The 17864-nt window shown below is 39.2% G+C and overlaps 1 protein-coding gene across 2 annotated transcripts; it reads right to left on the minus strand.

Annotated features, from left to right (window-relative positions):
* Window positions 1-415: 415 nt before the first annotated feature.
* On the minus strand, window positions 416-13689 carry gen1 (GEN1 Holliday junction 5' flap endonuclease). Of its 2 annotated transcripts, none has more exons than XM_066711308.1 (14): window positions 13619-13689; window positions 13148-13333; window positions 12613-12805; window positions 12176-12352; window positions 11840-11950; window positions 10443-10516; window positions 10070-10161; window positions 9739-9889; window positions 5488-5524; window positions 5302-5382; window positions 4987-5117; window positions 4697-4758; window positions 3609-3758; window positions 416-2876 (listed from the first exon to the last, which is right to left on the minus strand). In XM_066711308.1, the coding sequence occupies exons 2-14, from the start codon at window positions 13306-13308 to the stop codon at window positions 1450-1452; spliced, it is 2847 nt and encodes a 948-aa protein (XP_066567405.1). In that variant the 5' UTR covers window positions 13309-13333; window positions 13619-13689; the 3' UTR covers window positions 416-1449. The 2 variants fall into 2 exon arrangements, with proteins under 2 accessions (XP_066567405.1, XP_066567317.1); XM_066711220.1 differs by having other exon boundaries at window positions 5488-5566.
* Between the last annotated feature and the right edge of the window lie 4175 nt (window positions 13690-17864).

The following is a 17864-nucleotide window of genomic DNA, read 5'->3' on the forward strand; positions in this document are numbered from 1 at the left end:
ATTTACGCCCTTTCCCACAGATTATTATTATTATTATTATTATTATTATTATTATTACTAATACTGCAAGTTCATGGGTTAGGGCCTACATGCCTTTCTTTCTTCGTTTATGGTGTATGTTTTATCTGTAAGAAATGCTTTAAAGTGGAGGAGAGCTCTTTCATGTGTGGAGGTGTGCCTGGCGTCACCAATGATAAAAGCGCGGCAGTCCGAGAGAAGCGCTGCTGGGACGCTGACACTGGGGCGCGCAGATCCGACACGTCCGCTGCTGGGAAACGACACCTCCACACACTACACACGCCTCTGCTGAAGCTTTCATCTCGCCCCTTTAACTTCTGATGGAGATGACAAGCAGCCTGGGCGACAAAACGGGTCGCCACGCATGTCCTCTTAGACCGTTCCTTTGCAAGATATCTCCAGAGCACAATTCTGATCACTGTTTTATAAAACAATGACGCGGATTGTAGACGTTTTATAAAAGGAAAGACCATAAACCTCCCATAGCTTTGTGTTCACTTTCGATTTTTGTGTAACTTTGAAAGAATGGAAATTAGTATGAAATTATTTAATGTTATTATTATTATAAAAAGTTTTTCACTTCAAACTAAATTGTTCAACACTCTAATAAGAACCCTTTAGTGCTCCTGGGGATGATACCGTGGAGGAACCTTTTATCAAGGATCCTTAAAGAACCTTAAATGTATCTGAAATCAACTGAATCATGATGAAAAGGGGTTCTTAAATGATCCCTTGAGCTGACGACGGACCTCGCGGTTCTGAAAGGAACCCTTTAATGACAATAAACTCGCGAAGATCCCAAAGGTTCTAAATAGAACCTCCATTTAAATAAACAAGAGCAGTAACGACATCGCAGTGCTGTAGCCTACTAATGTCTAAAAGCTGTTGTTTTTCCCTTTTCTTTTAAAAATGTAACCGCTTTATTTTCCGTAGATCTGAAGAGCCGATTATATCATTATATTGGATTTCATAAGTAATCTATAGAAATTCTTGCGACATTTTGTATTTAAAACCATGCTTCCGCAACCGAAAGTAGACAATTTAAAGCTCGAATACAAACATTCAAAATGTTTGACCAAATTAGCGCTTGGTTTTGATGAATGTAAAAAAAAGTAACCACACATGAAATAATGTTTTAATGAGTGATTGCAAATACACATACACAATTACACATGCACTGGCTTAGGCAACATAAGCACATCATCAGAATAATATGATGGAAAGTGGAAATGGTATTTCTTAATAATCAAAGAATCATAATTAAAACAACAATACAGAAATGCAATGCAGTTGTTTGAAGAGAGGTAAAGAGCGACTGCCGACATCAGTTCAACTGTAACATTCCCATACAGTGTATCAAATAGCAATGTCACATTTAAAGGGCAGAAGAGGGTAATTAGAGCTATTGACGGGTTTTACATTTGAATCCAATTATTTTCCAAACTTCAGTCTCAGCCTCTGCGCCAGAGGCAGCGGGCTGTCCAGGGAAATGAGCGAGTCCTCTCCTGCAGCGTCGGGCGCGGGAGAGCCTGGGCCGGGACTCAGAGCACAGCGCGCAGGCGCGTCTCCCCGGCGGGCACACACGCTGTCCCCGGTCCGAGCGCTGACGTCGTGCTCTGCGATGTGGTTCTGCCTGCTGACAGGCGCTTCTGTTGACGCTATACGTGACACGATGTGTACATCGCGCACGACTGCATTGCCTGACCCAGAATATGAGATTGTCTTGTTTGGCTTCTTGTCATCAATGTACGATGCAGAACTAGCTTTAGTTTTAAACCCCACCGTTGTTTTTACTACAAGCTGTACATTCTCTGCATCGCTGTCTTCACTAGCAGACAGACTCTGACAGACACTCTTTTTAATGGCCTTTTTCTTGCCGCCTTTTGGAATCTGAGCTCGACTGCTAGGTTTGACAGACTGAGTTTTGTATGAAGGCTTCACTGTAGAAGTCTCTCTGTGGAAGTTCTCGCCAGTGGCCTTGTGGTTCGTACGAGTTGTTTTCGGTCTTGGAATGGAGAAGCCAGTGTTCTGCTCACTGCAGGGCCTCGGACCTGTAGCCAGCAACGTTTCTAATGCAGATGCCGACTCTTTTTCAGTGTGGATGGCCTTGCCAATTTGTTGAGCAGGTAATTTGAGTGATTTAGGGGCTGCGTTGTTGTGTTCCACTGGAGTCGCATCCTTCAGTGGGTTTGAGAGACTCACATTAGTGTTGAAACATTGCTGTGTGTTCTTCATCAGGACGCGGTCTCTGAAGGAAAGCTCTGACACAGGAAGGCTAGATCCAGGGTTGGAAAACCTCTCTGTGGGCTGCGTTGTGGGCTTGATCGGTATTTTACGGAAATGGAAGTCCTTAGATACTCCTGTGCAAATATCTGTACGCTTCAGTGGATTATCATAACTCCTGCCTTTTACAGGCGCAAGGTCCCCGGTGTGCTGCAATGCCAACAGGGGCGCAGGTGGCACCTGTGGAGACGGAGATGCTCCGAAAGACGTGGCTGCCCAGTCAATATCGCTCAACTGCAGCTTCTCGATCACAGACTCTAAAGGGGAGGCGGCAGTGAGGCTGGGCTCGTCAGATGGGACAGGAGACGGAGGACAATCTGCCGCCTCCTTTTTCTCTTTCGTGTGGTCTTCACACACACTCTCCCGTTGACTAGGAGTTACTTTAGAAGAGAGTGGAGAGCCCAGCGGCTGCCGGTACGTCGCATCGTCTGTGGCGGCGACTGTGGGACTGTCAGGAGTGGCGCCAGCAGCTGTTTCTGAGTTCCCTTCGGAGGAGCTCTGTATTCTCATCTGAGCGAAGAGGTCTGAAACGTCATCAGACTCGGTCTTCTGCTCCTTCGGCTTTCTCTTCTTGTCTGCAATGACCACAAAGGATAGGCTGTGACATCACAGTTTCTGGACAAAGTCGTACAGGAGAGGCAACACATTTGAATGTGCAACTTTGTATGTTACTTCATATAGATGTACTAAAATGAGTGAATGATCAGGGAAGCACACCGAGCAGGGAAGTGAGGTGGGCACAGACACATGTGTCTTTCTAGAAGCAGAGTCTGATTTAGACACTCATGCAAGAGACTGATATTTTTACCTTGTGTGCCAAAGTACTGCTGGAACACTGAACACACATGATTTGTGAGGGGATCTCATTTTAATATGCCATCGTTTTCTAAAGCTTACGTTTAGCAATATTTTCTTATTAATCCACTTTAGGCTTTTATCATAATTTATGTATTTGATAAGCGCATGATTTTAAATCAGTCTTTTTTTTTTTTTTTAAGTGCTTTTTGGTTTGGGGTGCTTTCCACTGAGACAGACTAGCCCAAATAAAAAGTTCTGACGAGGATGTCACCTCTAGTTGTTAAAAGCATTTCCAGGAAGACATGCGTTCTCAAGTGTCAAGATCCTAAACCGCACCGGCCGCATGCTGTCGCTAAGTGGGGGGCCTTTGATCACATCACCTGGTGTGTTTTAAGAGCCAGAAAGACCCTTCACAGCTCGGAGAACGGCAGATATTTAATATTCCAACGTACTTTCATGAACATGATGGGACAGAATTGGAAGGCTTGGTTATAAAAATAAGGGCTCACGTTTCTGTTTGTTCTCCTCCGCCTCGGCCTTTTCCTTTAGAAAGAGCTCAATGACCTCCGGATACACCGAGCGGAAGAGAGACTCCTCCTCGATGGTCCTCACTGTGGTCTGAGACGCGACAGGGACATCCTCGGCGTATGTGTAGTGCTCTGCAGGGCGAACAGGGTCTCTTTGGGTTAGAAGACATTTTGTACATAGTGAACTACCAAAAAAAGCTACAGCGCAGCATAAAGAGCTGTTTTTGTTTCTGTGCAGCTGGACAGTGCTGCCTCAGTGTGTGAGATAAAATCAATATTAAGATGTGCCTCACCATTTTGATTTAAAGCATTCTTTTACGTTTCCATTGTATAATGAAACATATAGAAATGTTACGAGATAATTGTAAAATACATTCATTTAAAAATCTAAAATAATCAAGGTTAGCAGCTCCAGTCTTGATGTGAATGTTTTTCTTTTCACGTGGCTGTGACTCAGGACAATGGAGGGGGGGTTCAATTGAGGGCTGAGGGCTGAATCTGTAGCTAGGAGAGGAAGCTGTCTTGGCACCTCCTCTCACTGTGCCTGATCTATCACCTTCCCGCAGTATTACATTCAAACTCACAACAAGACTACAAAAGCCCACACAAACACACTCTCAACCTGAGCATTTCCTTCAGGAATCAACCCAAACTCTACAATCATACAATCTGGGATCTGTAGTGACGAGGTTCTCTCTTCTTACAGCAAACAGTATTTACATTTAGAGAGGAGATCAGGACATACAGTATGTTTAGCAGAATATATACTGCTGTATTGCAAATTAAATCTTCATGAGGTTTAGAACATTTTAAGAAGGGAGATTAATTTTGTACATTTGGAAATGAAAAACGATGATAACGTGTTTTTATTTAAATTGGTTCTCTCCCCATCTTCACAGCAGAAAATCTAAATAACAGATTCAATAGGAGTGTTGCAACTATATAAACTGTAAATGCTGCAGTACATCAAAACTAAGTTTGAACAGAATAAATAAAGCATTCATAAATAGCAAGTTTCCATGTATGTATTATTATTAATACACGTCCTTACAGCAGTAAAGATTTCTAACCTGGTTTCTTCCAGATTATTTCAAGGCATGAAATTCCATTTCTTACTCTCGGCTTGAAAACCCTGTGAAAGATTCAAAGCACAACATGAATTTGATTTAATTCAAAGTCTTTATCTGCCCCTTCTTGTGGCATGAGGTTTCAATTTCACCCGGTTACTAAGAGCTTAGTGCACATTTACAGCACAGTGAGTTCTTTACATTCATACCCATTTTAATTGCATATGTCTTACAATATTTAATGTCCATGGTACATTCCAGATCATTTAAGAACTATGACAATGCTACTGTACCTTATTGGTTGTATCTGTGCAGTCATGTCTCTCCCAGACTTTCTGTTTATCATCTCTGCGTACGTCACCAGCACCAGCACCTTCTCACTAGTATAGTGCTTCGGCCAATCCAGCTTTTCAAAAGCAAATTTCTGAAAGACATTGCAGTTTTTAGCCTTACATTTCTGTGTTGAACTCTGCCTGCATTAATTTGGAAGTCAAAAGTAGTAGTAGTAATAATTATAATAATGATAATGATGTTGCTTTAATTAGGATTTTAAATTTAAATTTTATTTCCCTGTAAGTCCAGTCTAAAACAGATATAACCTTCATTACCTGCATCAAAGAAAGGTTTGGTTTTCTCCACTTGATGTTTGTAACAGGCTTGTCCTTGGATACTAGAAATTCTTTGATTATCTGAAAGAGAAAAACTATATTCAGCATTCCGAGGAGGAAAAAAAAAAAAAAAAAGACTTGTTCAAAGCTAACTCTCACAGGAATAGTGGCTGCTTTGACACTTACCTCTGGAAAAGGGAATCCTTCACATGCCAGGGCTTTCCTGTTGAGGACAAGTAGTGGCAATAAAAATCTATAATAAAATCTGTATGTGTGTGTAATAGACAAAAAAAGAAAATGTTACAGAATTCTTAAAATTAATTTGGTCAGTCCTTGACTGGCCAATTAGCCGTGCCTTCCCCACACATATCATACTCTGGTATACATATAAACCCACAAAATGTCTAATGGTTTTCCAAAAGCATGCGTGATGAATATCTATGGTATAAAAAACACTTTCTACCACGTGACACCTGATTTATTATTGTCATTTGATGTGAATTAGGTTAATTGGGTGTATATACCCCATAGAAAAATGCTGGGCCGAGTCTACAACTGTATGCACAGCCAAACATGTTTTTAAACAAGAGGCACTTTTACATAAAACACTCTTGATACACAGCCATATTACTGTTGCTCTGATATTATGAGTAGAACTGTTTATGATTCCTGAGTGCATTATTAGTGAGTGCAACAATTAATTCCACATTAACAGATAGATAATGTTTGTTTATATTTTTAATCATGGGCCATTGATCACAGAAAATGAAGAATGACAAAGAAGATGACTGATGATATGAAGATGAGGTCAGAAGGTTTGCAGGAGTAAACTGGTGTAGACAGAAGTGGTAAAAACTCAGAGAGGCCTTCACTTGATACTACAGTTATGTCCATAAATATTTGGACAGTGACACAATAGTCATCATTTTGGCTCTGCATACCACCACAATGGATTTGAAAGGAAACAGTCAAGATGTGCTGTAAGTGTAGACTTTCATCTTTAATCTGAGGGTAGTTACATCCAAATTGGGTGAACAGTGTAGGAATTACACCCATTTGTATAAGTGGTCCCCCCAATTGTAGGTGCTCAAAAGTATTTGGACAATCTAACATAATCATGAATTAAATTGTGAATTTCAATACTTGGTTGCAAATCCTTTGCAGTCAAGGCAAAACACCCCAAGAACAAGCAGGAACTAAAGACAGCTGCAGTGCAGGCCTGGCAGAGCATCACCAGGGAAGAAACCCAGCATCTGGTGATGTCTATGGGTTCCAGACTTCAGGCAGTCATTGATTTGCAACCAAGTACTGAAACTCACAATTTAATTCATGATTATGTTAGTTTGTCTAAATACGTTTGAGCCCCTAAAATTGGGGGGACCACATATAAAAATGAGTGTAATTCCTACACCATTCACCCAATTTGGATGTAGCTACCCTCAAATTAAAAATTAAAGTCTACACTTAAAGACAAAAGATGCATGTATCTATCCAGTGCCATCATAACACACACACGCACACACTTTTATTAATTGATAAAACAATGAATCTAAGCATCTTTAAAAGTCAATGTTTCATTGTCACCTGCAACTTCCTCTGGACTCTGAAAGATATTTTTTGTTGACATTTAAAATTATAAATTCACTGTTGTAATAAGGTTTTATTTGTTTGGTGACCTCTGTTTTTCTTAGTTCTGAACTTATTAACAGAACATGGGTTGTACAGCAGTAAAGCATCTCTCCTGAGATCAATCCTGACCAGTTTGTTTCCAATGGAGAATGCACTGTTTCAGAGAGAAGAAATGTGCACAGGCGAACCACAAGAGAGCACGTGTGTAGCCTTTACAAAAACAATATGAACCACATTCAGTCTTGACCAGTGATATATATATATATATATATATATATATATATATATATATATATATATATATATATATATATATATATGACAGGTGACAAATTAAAAGAAAAACCTGAATTAATGAGTGGAGGAACATAACGAATGCAGATGCCTCCAAACAGGTGTACTGCATGATACAATTAAGTAATTCACATCCTATCATGCTCTGTGGCATGTATAGAAATGCTGAGCAGGACCAGTTGACCTCGATTTTGGATCAAGATGGCAAGAGGAAAGGATCTAAGTGACTTTGAAAGAGGGGTCACTATTGGGGCACGAATGGCAGGAGCTTCAGTCACAAAGACGCTCAACTGGCTAGTGTTCTGGACAAGTGGGCGAGTGCATGTGTGGGACACCAAGAGAACAGTACAGGCCTGACTGCTTGACCCCTACAGTGAGGGGGTCCGGAGGCTCTGTTATGCTGTGGGGGGCATTTTCCTGACATGGTTTGTGTCCACTTGTCCCTTAGAGGGAAGTAGGGCTAGGCGATATGGCCAAAATACAATATCGCGGTATTTTTCACATTCTATATGGTATGACGGCATTTTTTTAATGGCCATTTTATACTGTTCATAAAAATAATAGGAAACAACTGACATTGAATTACGTTTCCTGTTCTGTTTCAGACACTATCGACGACGCACCTTTATTCGTGAGAGATTCACTAGGGTCACTTTGCTGTGAAGTTTCAGCCGCACTGCTCTCCTCCATCTCTTCTTCATTCATTGTGCATTGATCACATGGAATGTATTTTCGATATTTGGCTGAGGCGCATTCATTCCAGAACAAGCGTCTCGTTCGAAATGCGCAGTTCTGCGCAGAGATTCAGAGATGCGTGTTACTGCAGTGCTTCTGCGTGACGCCAATAAGCCCCGCCCACACAAATCTGCGCAGAATCGCACAGCACGGAGAAGCTGCTGCGAGAGGTGAGCGGTGGCTGTGAGATAAAAGATTCTGCAGTAATCAAGAGAGACGTGTTAAGCTGAATGAAAACTACTGGTACCCTGTTGTTAGCAGAGGCGAATGTCACCTTTCATTACACAAAGAAGCTGTGACCAGCACTGTCAAAACAATAGATATAGAGTTCTAGATCGACACTTTATTAAATAATTGCATCAATTATTTTTAAAAAATTGAATGTAATCTATGATGCACAATAATTAAGTTGTTACTTAAATGATTGGCAATTCTATTTTTTAAATAATTAAAATATAAAAATAATAAATCATCCAATTACGTTAATTTCTGCAGGGTTTGTGAAGAAAGGTGGTCGCGTTCTTGTAGCGCAGATTTGCGCAGATCTGCAGGATCCAACCTATTCCATTGGTGGAGCTGGGCAGATCTTCCAGATCTGTGGAAATTTGCGTTACACGAACACTATCGGCGTTTTTTGGTAACATGCGTCTCATGTCAGACAGCGCAGTCTCAAGCAGCCGCGCAGCGAACACGATCCAGTTTATTGGTAGCTGAATGCTATGACTCAATGACACAGTAAATAGTACATTATTCAAAACTTTAAAATACCGATATGAAGGTATAGTAAAAGTCCTAACCGGTCCGTAAATGTCGTTTTTTACGGTATACCGCCCAGCCCTATAGGGAAGGGTCACTGCAAATCATTACAAAGCTATTCTGAGTGATCACCTTTATCCTATGGCAGAGGTGGCTAACCCTGGTCCTGGAGAGCTGCAATCCTGCAGGATTTCCAGGTCTCTCTTAATTACCAGTCAGTGGATATCTTGAACACAGGGACATTTTGCCTAATTTAGACCCATAATTGGTTCAATTATCAATCTGGATAAAACAAAAACCTGCAGACCCTGCAGCTCTCCAGGACCAGGGTTAGCCACCCCTGTCCTATGGTGACACATTTCTATGCTGATGTGAGTGGTCTCTTCCAGGATGACAATGCCCCCATCCACAGGGCACGAGGGCTCACTGAATTGTGTGAGGAGTATGAAAATGATGTGAATCATATGCTATGGCCTTCACAGTACCAGATCTCAACCCAATTGAACATTTTGGAACGACGTGTTAGACAGCGCTCTCCACCACCATCATCAAAACACCAAATGAGGGAATATCTTTTGGAAGAATGGTGTTCCATCCCTCCAGTAGAGTCCAGAGACTCGTAGAATCTGTGCCAAGAGCATTGAAGCTGTTCTGGGGCTCGTGGTGCCAACACGTTACTGAGACACTTTATGTTGGTTTTTCCTTTAATTTGTCACGCGTCTGTATATATATATATATATAAAAGCAGAGGTGAGTTTATAGAATGTCATATCACTCATAGGTGATGAATTAGAGAATTAGAGAACAGAGGCATATTAATAGTTACAAATTGGAAAGCTGTAATATGCGGTGAGAATGTAAATGATGGATAATAAACCTTGTGGAGGAATATTAGTATTTTATATATGGTCTGTGCTTTTCACATCCTCCTTCAGATGTACACCTCTGGTGTGTACTTCCTGGTGTGTTATTTTATTTAATGACTGTGCTATTAGGGCACTTTTCAAAAGGGTGAAATCGTACCTTTTAACGGTGAGCTCGACTGCATTCGCCTGCCTTCCTCGCTCGGCCTGATGCCAGTCACAAGGACAGGAGTAATCGTAGTCCTGTGGCTCACAGAAATGGCTGCTGTTGCACAGGTTGCAGCCACTGCGCTCGTGGGTCTTAGCAGAACCTGTCAAATGTAGATAGACATGTTTTTTATTGCCCCCTTTTGTAGTTTTTCTAAAGAGAGGCAACATGCTATTTTATGCTTTTAACTTTTTTCTTATGAACCGATGACCAGTGGGGTGTCATTCTTACATTGAAACAACACTGTTTCTCAAATGCTTTTATGGAGGGAGAAGATACTCACCTGGATGATGGCAGACCAGGCAATGCGTGACTTTTTTAACTGCCTTCTCTTTATTTTCAAATACCGGGAGATGCATTTTCCATTGGTTAAACCTAGAATAGAATATATTAGATTTAGGAAGAAAATTCATAATCTAGCTTTAAATTAACTGTCATCTATACATTGCATTTATTATCAGTGAACATATGGCATACATTGTGTGTTGTGGTTTAGTATTACCTCAGCATGACAAAATATATGTTGAAATGACAGCTGGCAACAATTCAAATTATACTGCAACACTTGCAGGAGTTAAATTTATAAACAAATGGGAAACAACATATTTGCAAAACTTAAAACAGGATCTATAATTTAAAATAGACTTAACCCTTACTTCTCAAGGAGAGTTTCTCCTTTTAATGCATCTATAAGCTTTAGACTCAGTTCCTTTCCAACCCCTGGTATGCCCTGGTGGGAAGAATAAAATAAATATAGATATGTAAATAAATGTATTCTATATTTATATATACACACATGCACACACACACACTACCGGTCAAAAGTTTTAGAACAGCCCCATTTTTCCAGTTTTTATTGAAATTTAAGTTCAAGTTCAGTGAATAAAGTGAAGTTTAGGTTACCAAAAACTGAAAAATAATGTACATTTTAGAGGTATGTGTTATGCGCAGCTCCTGTGCATAGAAGTTACACTGTATTACTACAATGCACACATCGTTTGAAAGCTTATTCTCTTGGCTACCAGCGCGTTTCATTCTCAAGCATATACTATTTACAGTTTCTGTGTCGCCCACCGTCATTGAGAGCCTGCGGTTTAAACGCGCAGTCTGCTCTGGGGGGGGGGGTGGTTTCATTCAGATAGTCACAGATCACTCAGTTTCAATCGGATTGCTTGTTTTGTTCAGAAAAACCTAACGATTAATCCAGTATATATTATTTCACACAGAGAAGTTCAGATCTAATTATGTAAAATCGTTGTGTATTAGTACACTGAGTTTTCCATATTGACATTATGAGCTCTCTATGGCTGTGTGTTGCTTCTACCAAAATGTGGATGGTCTTGTTTTGATCAGTAGACTGTCTGGTTACAGAATATGTCATAATTGTAAATATTTTCTGAGATTTTGTATTCCTACTCAGACCAAGTATCCCCCCACCCCCTCATTTCAGAATGCAACACAACAGTGAAGAGTCCACATGGGATTAAAGAGAAGCACATAGATTTGGTGCCCTTTTAAAGGTACCAGAGGGGTTTGTCAGCCTAAGGGGTTAAATTTTGTTAAACAAAACGATTCCATGATTTATTTTTTTATCTCCATGTGTTCTATGCTTTAATTTCAGAGTACATTGAGAGATTAAACTGCGTACATTTCAATAAAAAATTGAAACATTTAAGTGTTCTAAAACTTTTGACCGGTAGTGTATAATATATAAAAAGGGTCAACGTTGGCCCTAGTGTTGATGACCTGAATAACCACATAAACATAATTAGGAACTTAGACGTCTGCAAATTGAGGAATTCATCGATTTGAACTATAATAAGTGCCACATTACTCTGATATGCTATCAGCAATTATACATAATAAATAAAACTAATAAAGAAGAGCAGAAGCATAATGGTATGGTCCTAAGGAAGCCCAAACACAACTGCAGTTGATTACATCTTATTTATTAGATCAATATAGAAACAGATTTGCCTTCAATGATTTAACATACTTTTCAGAGATTAAAAAATAAATAAAGGAATTTCTTTTGCAGATTGTGTTTCATTACCTTCGGTAAGTAATCACAACCAAGCAGAACTGCTAAACCCACGAGAGTCTCTCTCTCCAGATAAAGTTTAGATTTCACTTTTTGCATCTTATAGCAGTCTAGCTGTGGATCCTGAAAAACATCAAGGTTGTGCAAGATGAAAAAAAAAGTTTTATTATTATTATTTATGATTATAATATGAATATTATTGTAGAAGACATTTAATTAAATACATTTAGTGTGCTAAGTATTAAAATATATTTTTCAATTTTGATGGACACAAGACAATTTTCACATTTCTACATTACATCCACTAATTCCATTCCTATTCCTATTAGCGATGTGGCAGATTTTGACCTTGCTGTTCATGTTAAAGTTTCTGTAAACCGTCTGGGCTCCGTAAAGAAAGGCATCTCCATCATTAGTAATACATCCATCCACAAAGCCATTGATGTCCAGGTAGGCACACATGGCTTCAGCTTCTCCTGTGGCTGTCACCCAGGGAATGCCAAGACAGTCAAGCATTTCTGCACACTAGAAACAGGAGAAATCAAACCTAATGAGCACCCCGTTTATATCTATGTCATGTTTCAAAAGAAAAAATCGCCAATTGTGGATTTAAAAATGATCCTCATCATAGAGAATGCTAAAGGGGGGTAAGCATGTTCCCATGCAATTAAAAAGCACATCCTATAATCCACATCCAATACTGAACAGAAAACTAGACTAACTGATAACAAGAGTTGGATGAGTGAGACACTGTCATTAGAGAGTGTGTGGATCAGTATACTGACCTCTTTAAGCACAGATCTGAAGTGGGATCTGCCGGTTTTTGTAGGCTTTGACACAGGCTTCTTTGAATGTCCAAATCTCAACTCATTCCTCTTATTCATTGTCTCAGCTTTTAGTTTTGGTGCCTCTCCTTCCATCACAAAAATCAGCTTTATTCCCATTAGTGTAAGAGATGAGACTCTGAAAAATAAATTCCTGCACAGAAGGGAAAAACAAAAAAGCAGTTAAATCTGATGTCCTCCATTTCCCACCCAAAATACAAAGAAAGCTCTTTGTTTTGTTCACAGCTGAATACATGTTAAAGCATCTTGTTGATGTATTTAGAGACGCATTTAAAAAATATGTAGATTTTAAGTAATTATTTCAGATGTAAAGATCCTTGAATCAACAGCATGAATATGTAACAATCAATTAAAATATGATTTATTAGCCTATATTGAGGAAATACATCTAGAACATGTATTGCATTTAATTAAGTATTTGTCTCATATTATACACAACTATACAAAACACTGAAGACGTCACGCATTTTCCGACCTGAGATGAGGTTTGGTGACTTTCCCAGCCATTTCTTTGACAAACTGCGCCTCGCACACCCACAGACTCAGATCCACCGCGAAGGTCAGTCCTCGGAGGCTGTAGAGAGGCACGGACTCCCGCACCGGCTCCAGGATGGGCCATAACTCATTGACCCCCATCACCCTCACTGTCAGACTACACTGCCTGTCAATACATTAACACATCAAGAAACACAACTTTGAATCCGCACCCTCTTTAAATACACGGGCTCCAGGATGGGCCATAACTCACTGACCCGCATCACCCTCACTGCGACTGCCTGTCAATACATACATACACATACATACATAATACTTTACTCCACATACATTTAAATACATTCGAATGTGGGCATTTTCTGTGTAATTGTTTGGTATAAACTACTTAATATTAAATACACTTGATCGCAATCGCTTGTGTGTCTATTCTAATACAATCAGATATATTTACCTCCAGCACTTGTAAGAAACCCGTTTTCAAAAAGAAGCGCCCCTGGGATGTAAACAAAAGACCTACAACGCGTTTCCGCTTCCGGTTTGGTAATGAAGCTGTCAATTTGAAACAAACTATTTGCGTTTTAAATATCTAGAAGGGTTACATCATGGGTGCACAATTTGGATAGCTATATGATCCATACATTACACTTCAAAACTATTCTATTTTTGTATATATGTAAATTTAAGTATGACTTCCGGTATTTGTAACGACGCAACATTTATGACAATTTTAAAGACGGGAAAATCGAATGACAAGGTTTCTTATTCTCTGTTTACATGTGTCTGTGAGGATATGCTTCAACTAAAAAGATAGAGAAAAACAAGAAATAAAAAAGGTTTTAGTTTGTTTATATTGCATCTACTTTGTTACCAGTACCGTACATTCCCGAATACAAGAGCATTATATCTAACGGTAGGTTCCAAATCGCCTAAGACATAATAATAATAATAATAATAATAATAATAATAATAATAATAATAATAATAATTATGAATAGAATTATAAAAAAGTGTAGGGTGTCCAATTAACCCTAACACTTCATTAATTTTGCAATAGATTAGCAGGCATTTGAACATCCTAGTGTCGAGGCGTCGGGGTGTGATTTATGATGTGGCGACTCTTCTTGTCTTGTTCTTGTCATATGTTCTCTATTTTGCCTTACGTACTCTTCTTTTATTTGTAATATGATTGAGTAAAATAGTCTATCTAAATATGTGAAACCAATTAGGATACTTCAATTATAGCCTACACATGGGCTACATCTCTGAAATTGACCCGTTACTCACTGTTAATGAATTAAGATCTACTCCCTAAAGCACCCAGGCTGTAGGGCTGCCTGTATGAACGTAATGCCATTGTGTTAAGAATAACTTCATTCTAACAACCATTTCAGCCGCAGCCCCAGTGCAAAGCGCACCTGGCAACAAGTTGGGATGATGTGGTGTGTATTCATACTTCTCATCATTAATACACAGTACAGATGTGGTGTGTAGCCTGCACTTATAACAGCCTATTCATGTGTTCACAGCAAACAGAAAAAAGACAGAGATAGTGAAAACTGCTACATTTTCACAGGCAGAGGAGTTGGCCCTGGCGAACAATAGAGGAAGGTCCATAGTGGAGGGGGTCGACCCTTGTGGCAGCTCGATGTCCACCCTTTATGTACAGGGTAATATCACATCAATTGTTTTGATTTCCCAGTTTAAAATAAGTGTATGTAGTTCACATACGTGTCTTATGTACAGGTGAGGGGGATACTATTGATCTGCTCCAGCTTTTCCTTTGCTATTAAAAGGATTATTCATACTGACAATATGTAACACTAATGATGCTGAATCCTGCATGCCATGTTCATTCTCTCAATGTGTTTTGCTTTGCAGGCTGGATGTGACAATGTGCGGTGGATCTATAAGCATATGTGTGAGCTTGACTGCCAGAAAAAAGGCTACAAATAAAGAAACTTAAATTGGAAATTAAAACTGGAACATGACAAAAAAGTTCTTTGATCAATATGTCTCTACCATCTGTAACTGTTTTTTTCCTTTTATTTTTTAGGAAAGGGAGAATGCCAAGAAATAAATACACAAATCAAAAAATAATAATTTCATGTGTCTTTTCTTATTGGTTGAAAAATTGATTTGTTGATTCCTGTTGGGTGATCCAACGTCAATGGGTCCACTACATCTGGTGGCATCGGCAGCTGGCATTGTGATCTTTCTGTTCTAATAGTGGCAATGTTATGGAGCACCACACATGCTGCCACCACCTCACATGCTCGCTCCAGATGCACCTGCAAGCCTTGCAGGCAAGCACAGCGTGCTTTCATGACCCCAAATGTCACATCTATCCTGACCCTTGTGTTACTGGGTGGGGCAGTGTTGTTGTACCCTTGAGCAAGGTACTTCACTTAGATTGCTCCAGTAAAATGCCCAGCTGTATAAATGGGTACAAATGTAAGTCACCCTGGATAAGAGCGTCTGCTAAATGACAAATAATTGTATTTGTTCCCTTGCTTGTGGGTCAGGATAGGGGGTCATCAGGTAACGCAGACAAGGGTAACTTCTGTCCCCAAGCAGCAGACCATCATAACGCCCTTTGAATTATAGACAGAAATTGTCACAATACAGCATGATGTGTGAAATATAAGGTGGTGGTTGTCTTACCTTGTTCAAATCTCTGACCAAGAGTGGATTCCCGAAAAATGCGTGAATCATGCACTGACCCCGGCCACCTAACCTCCAGACTGGTCACCATTAAATGGTGATCACATGTCATCTGACAAATGATTTCTGGCCATTTTCACATACTACAATTGTAAGAAAATCACCACCTAATGTGTCTTTAATTGTCTTTAATATAAATAGAAGTTTTAAGGACAAAATAATGTAGGCTAGCCTACATGTCAGATAAAATAAGATATGATCAATTACCTGAACATTGATGCTGTGAAATGACTTCCTATTCAAATAATCCCCCTCATGTTCTCCCAGGGGTGCTATAATGGGGATGTGCATATAGTCAATCAATCACCCTTGGGATTTCTATAGAAAAAAGAGTATTCTGTATATAGGCCCAGCCTATGCATATTAAAAGTAGACCATGAGTTGCCCGGTTTCTACACACCCTCGCCCTGTGCAGTGAGCGTCTCACAATCCCTGCCCAATGTCGATGGGCTCTTCCAAATGTGCCAGCATTTTTCCTGACAAGATTGTGGGCGGAGAGGCGGTGCTTATATAGGGTATCATCTAGGGCTGGGTGATATGACTTCAAAATCATATCTCGATATTTTTAGAAGTTTGGGTGATACACTATATATATCTCGATATTTCTTGTTTTTATCCAATCAAGCTACAAAATAAGACCAAAGACATTCAAACTACAAGAATTTCGTTAATCATTAAATATGCAAAACAAATAACACATCCAGGCTGTCATGGTAAATATATGCAGAATGCAACACATTACAGCGCAAGTGTTGTGTGATTACTATTAGGTGTGTTATGTTGTTATGGGATATATATATATATATATATATATATATATATATATATATATATATATATATATATATATATATACACACAGTATGATTTACTGTCACATAACAACAATAACACAAGTAACAGTAATCACGCAAAACATGCGCTGTAAAGGTACAGATTAAGGTAGATTTAGCACAGCCGGGTTTATAGTGGCGCATTAACATCTGCTAGACAGAGACATTTCTTTCTGACTGTCGCGTCTCTATTCTACTTACAAGTACAGCACGTTGTTAATACAGAATAGTTATAATAATAATAATAATAATAATAATAATAATAATAATAATAATAATAATAAAACATGTTGTACCACTACAGCATCTTAATTAAAAGAAAATGAAACTTTCTGCATCTGTTGGCATTGATTTCCAAATTATTAAATTGCAAACAAACTTTATTATTCTTAAATGTTATACAAATTATATCAATCTAAATTAGCGGGGTGGATGGTGCGATGGCGTATTGTCGGGGGTGCTTGCAGATCCAGTTTAGCCCGGACGAGAGCGGGGCGAAACATGTGCGCTTGCGCATTAAAGTATCTCTTGGTTATGTTGGTTACTCGGGCTGAGTCCCAAATCGCACACTTGCTCCCTACACCCTTCGACAAGTGTACACTTAGTGTGACGTTGTGCTGACGTCACAGAGTGTGCCCTTGAGTGAGGAGGGTGAAGTTAAAAGCGCTCAATGGGACTCACTTGAGCGCCAGCATTCAGCGCCTTTGCTGTTGTCTGAAAAAGTACCTACGCAGTCTTTTCTTGTATTTGTATTTAATTTAAAAAGTAATAATAATAATAATAATAATAATAATAATAATAATAATAATAATAATAATAATAATTTGAAATACACTGATCGTTAATATCACCTCCTAGTTTTATAGGATACTACTTCAGTAATTAATTAAATGATAGTTTCCAAAACATGTTTTGGTTTAACTTTCTAATCGTATATTTAAATCATGATTATATAATCATTTTATTTTATCTATCTACGTATTATTTCCTTGATACATAATTTAACAATTTCTACAACTGTCTAGCTAACATTACATTTACATGCACCCGCCGCTGCTCTATTTTCCCAGTTGACTTGACTCCGCCTTTAGCGCAAAGAGTTCTGTGTCTTCAGCGCTTCCGCAGCAGTGCGCTGTTTTGGAC

The sequence above is a fragment of the Amia ocellicauda genome, chromosome 1 (genome assembly GCF_036373705.1).
Source record: "Amia ocellicauda isolate fAmiCal2 chromosome 1, fAmiCal2.hap1, whole genome shotgun sequence".
In the NCBI taxonomy this organism is placed as follows: Eukaryota; Metazoa; Chordata; class Actinopteri; order Amiiformes; family Amiidae; genus Amia; species Amia ocellicauda.

Bases quoted from the DNA above. Each gene is read 5' to 3' on its own strand.
- gen1 (XM_066711220.1), bottom strand. From the start codon at position 13,308: ATGGGGGTCAATGAGTTATGGCCCATCCTGGAGCCGGTGCGGGAGTCC. The intron at 12,353-12,612 runs GTCAGTATACTG...TCCTGTTTCTAG, and splicing joins TCAGATCTGTGCTTAAAGAG to TGTGCAGAAATGCTTGACTG. The intron at 5,118-5,301 runs GTAATGAAGGTT...AATGTCTTTCAG, and splicing joins CAAACCTTTCTTTGATGCAG to AAATTTGCTTTTGAAAAGCT.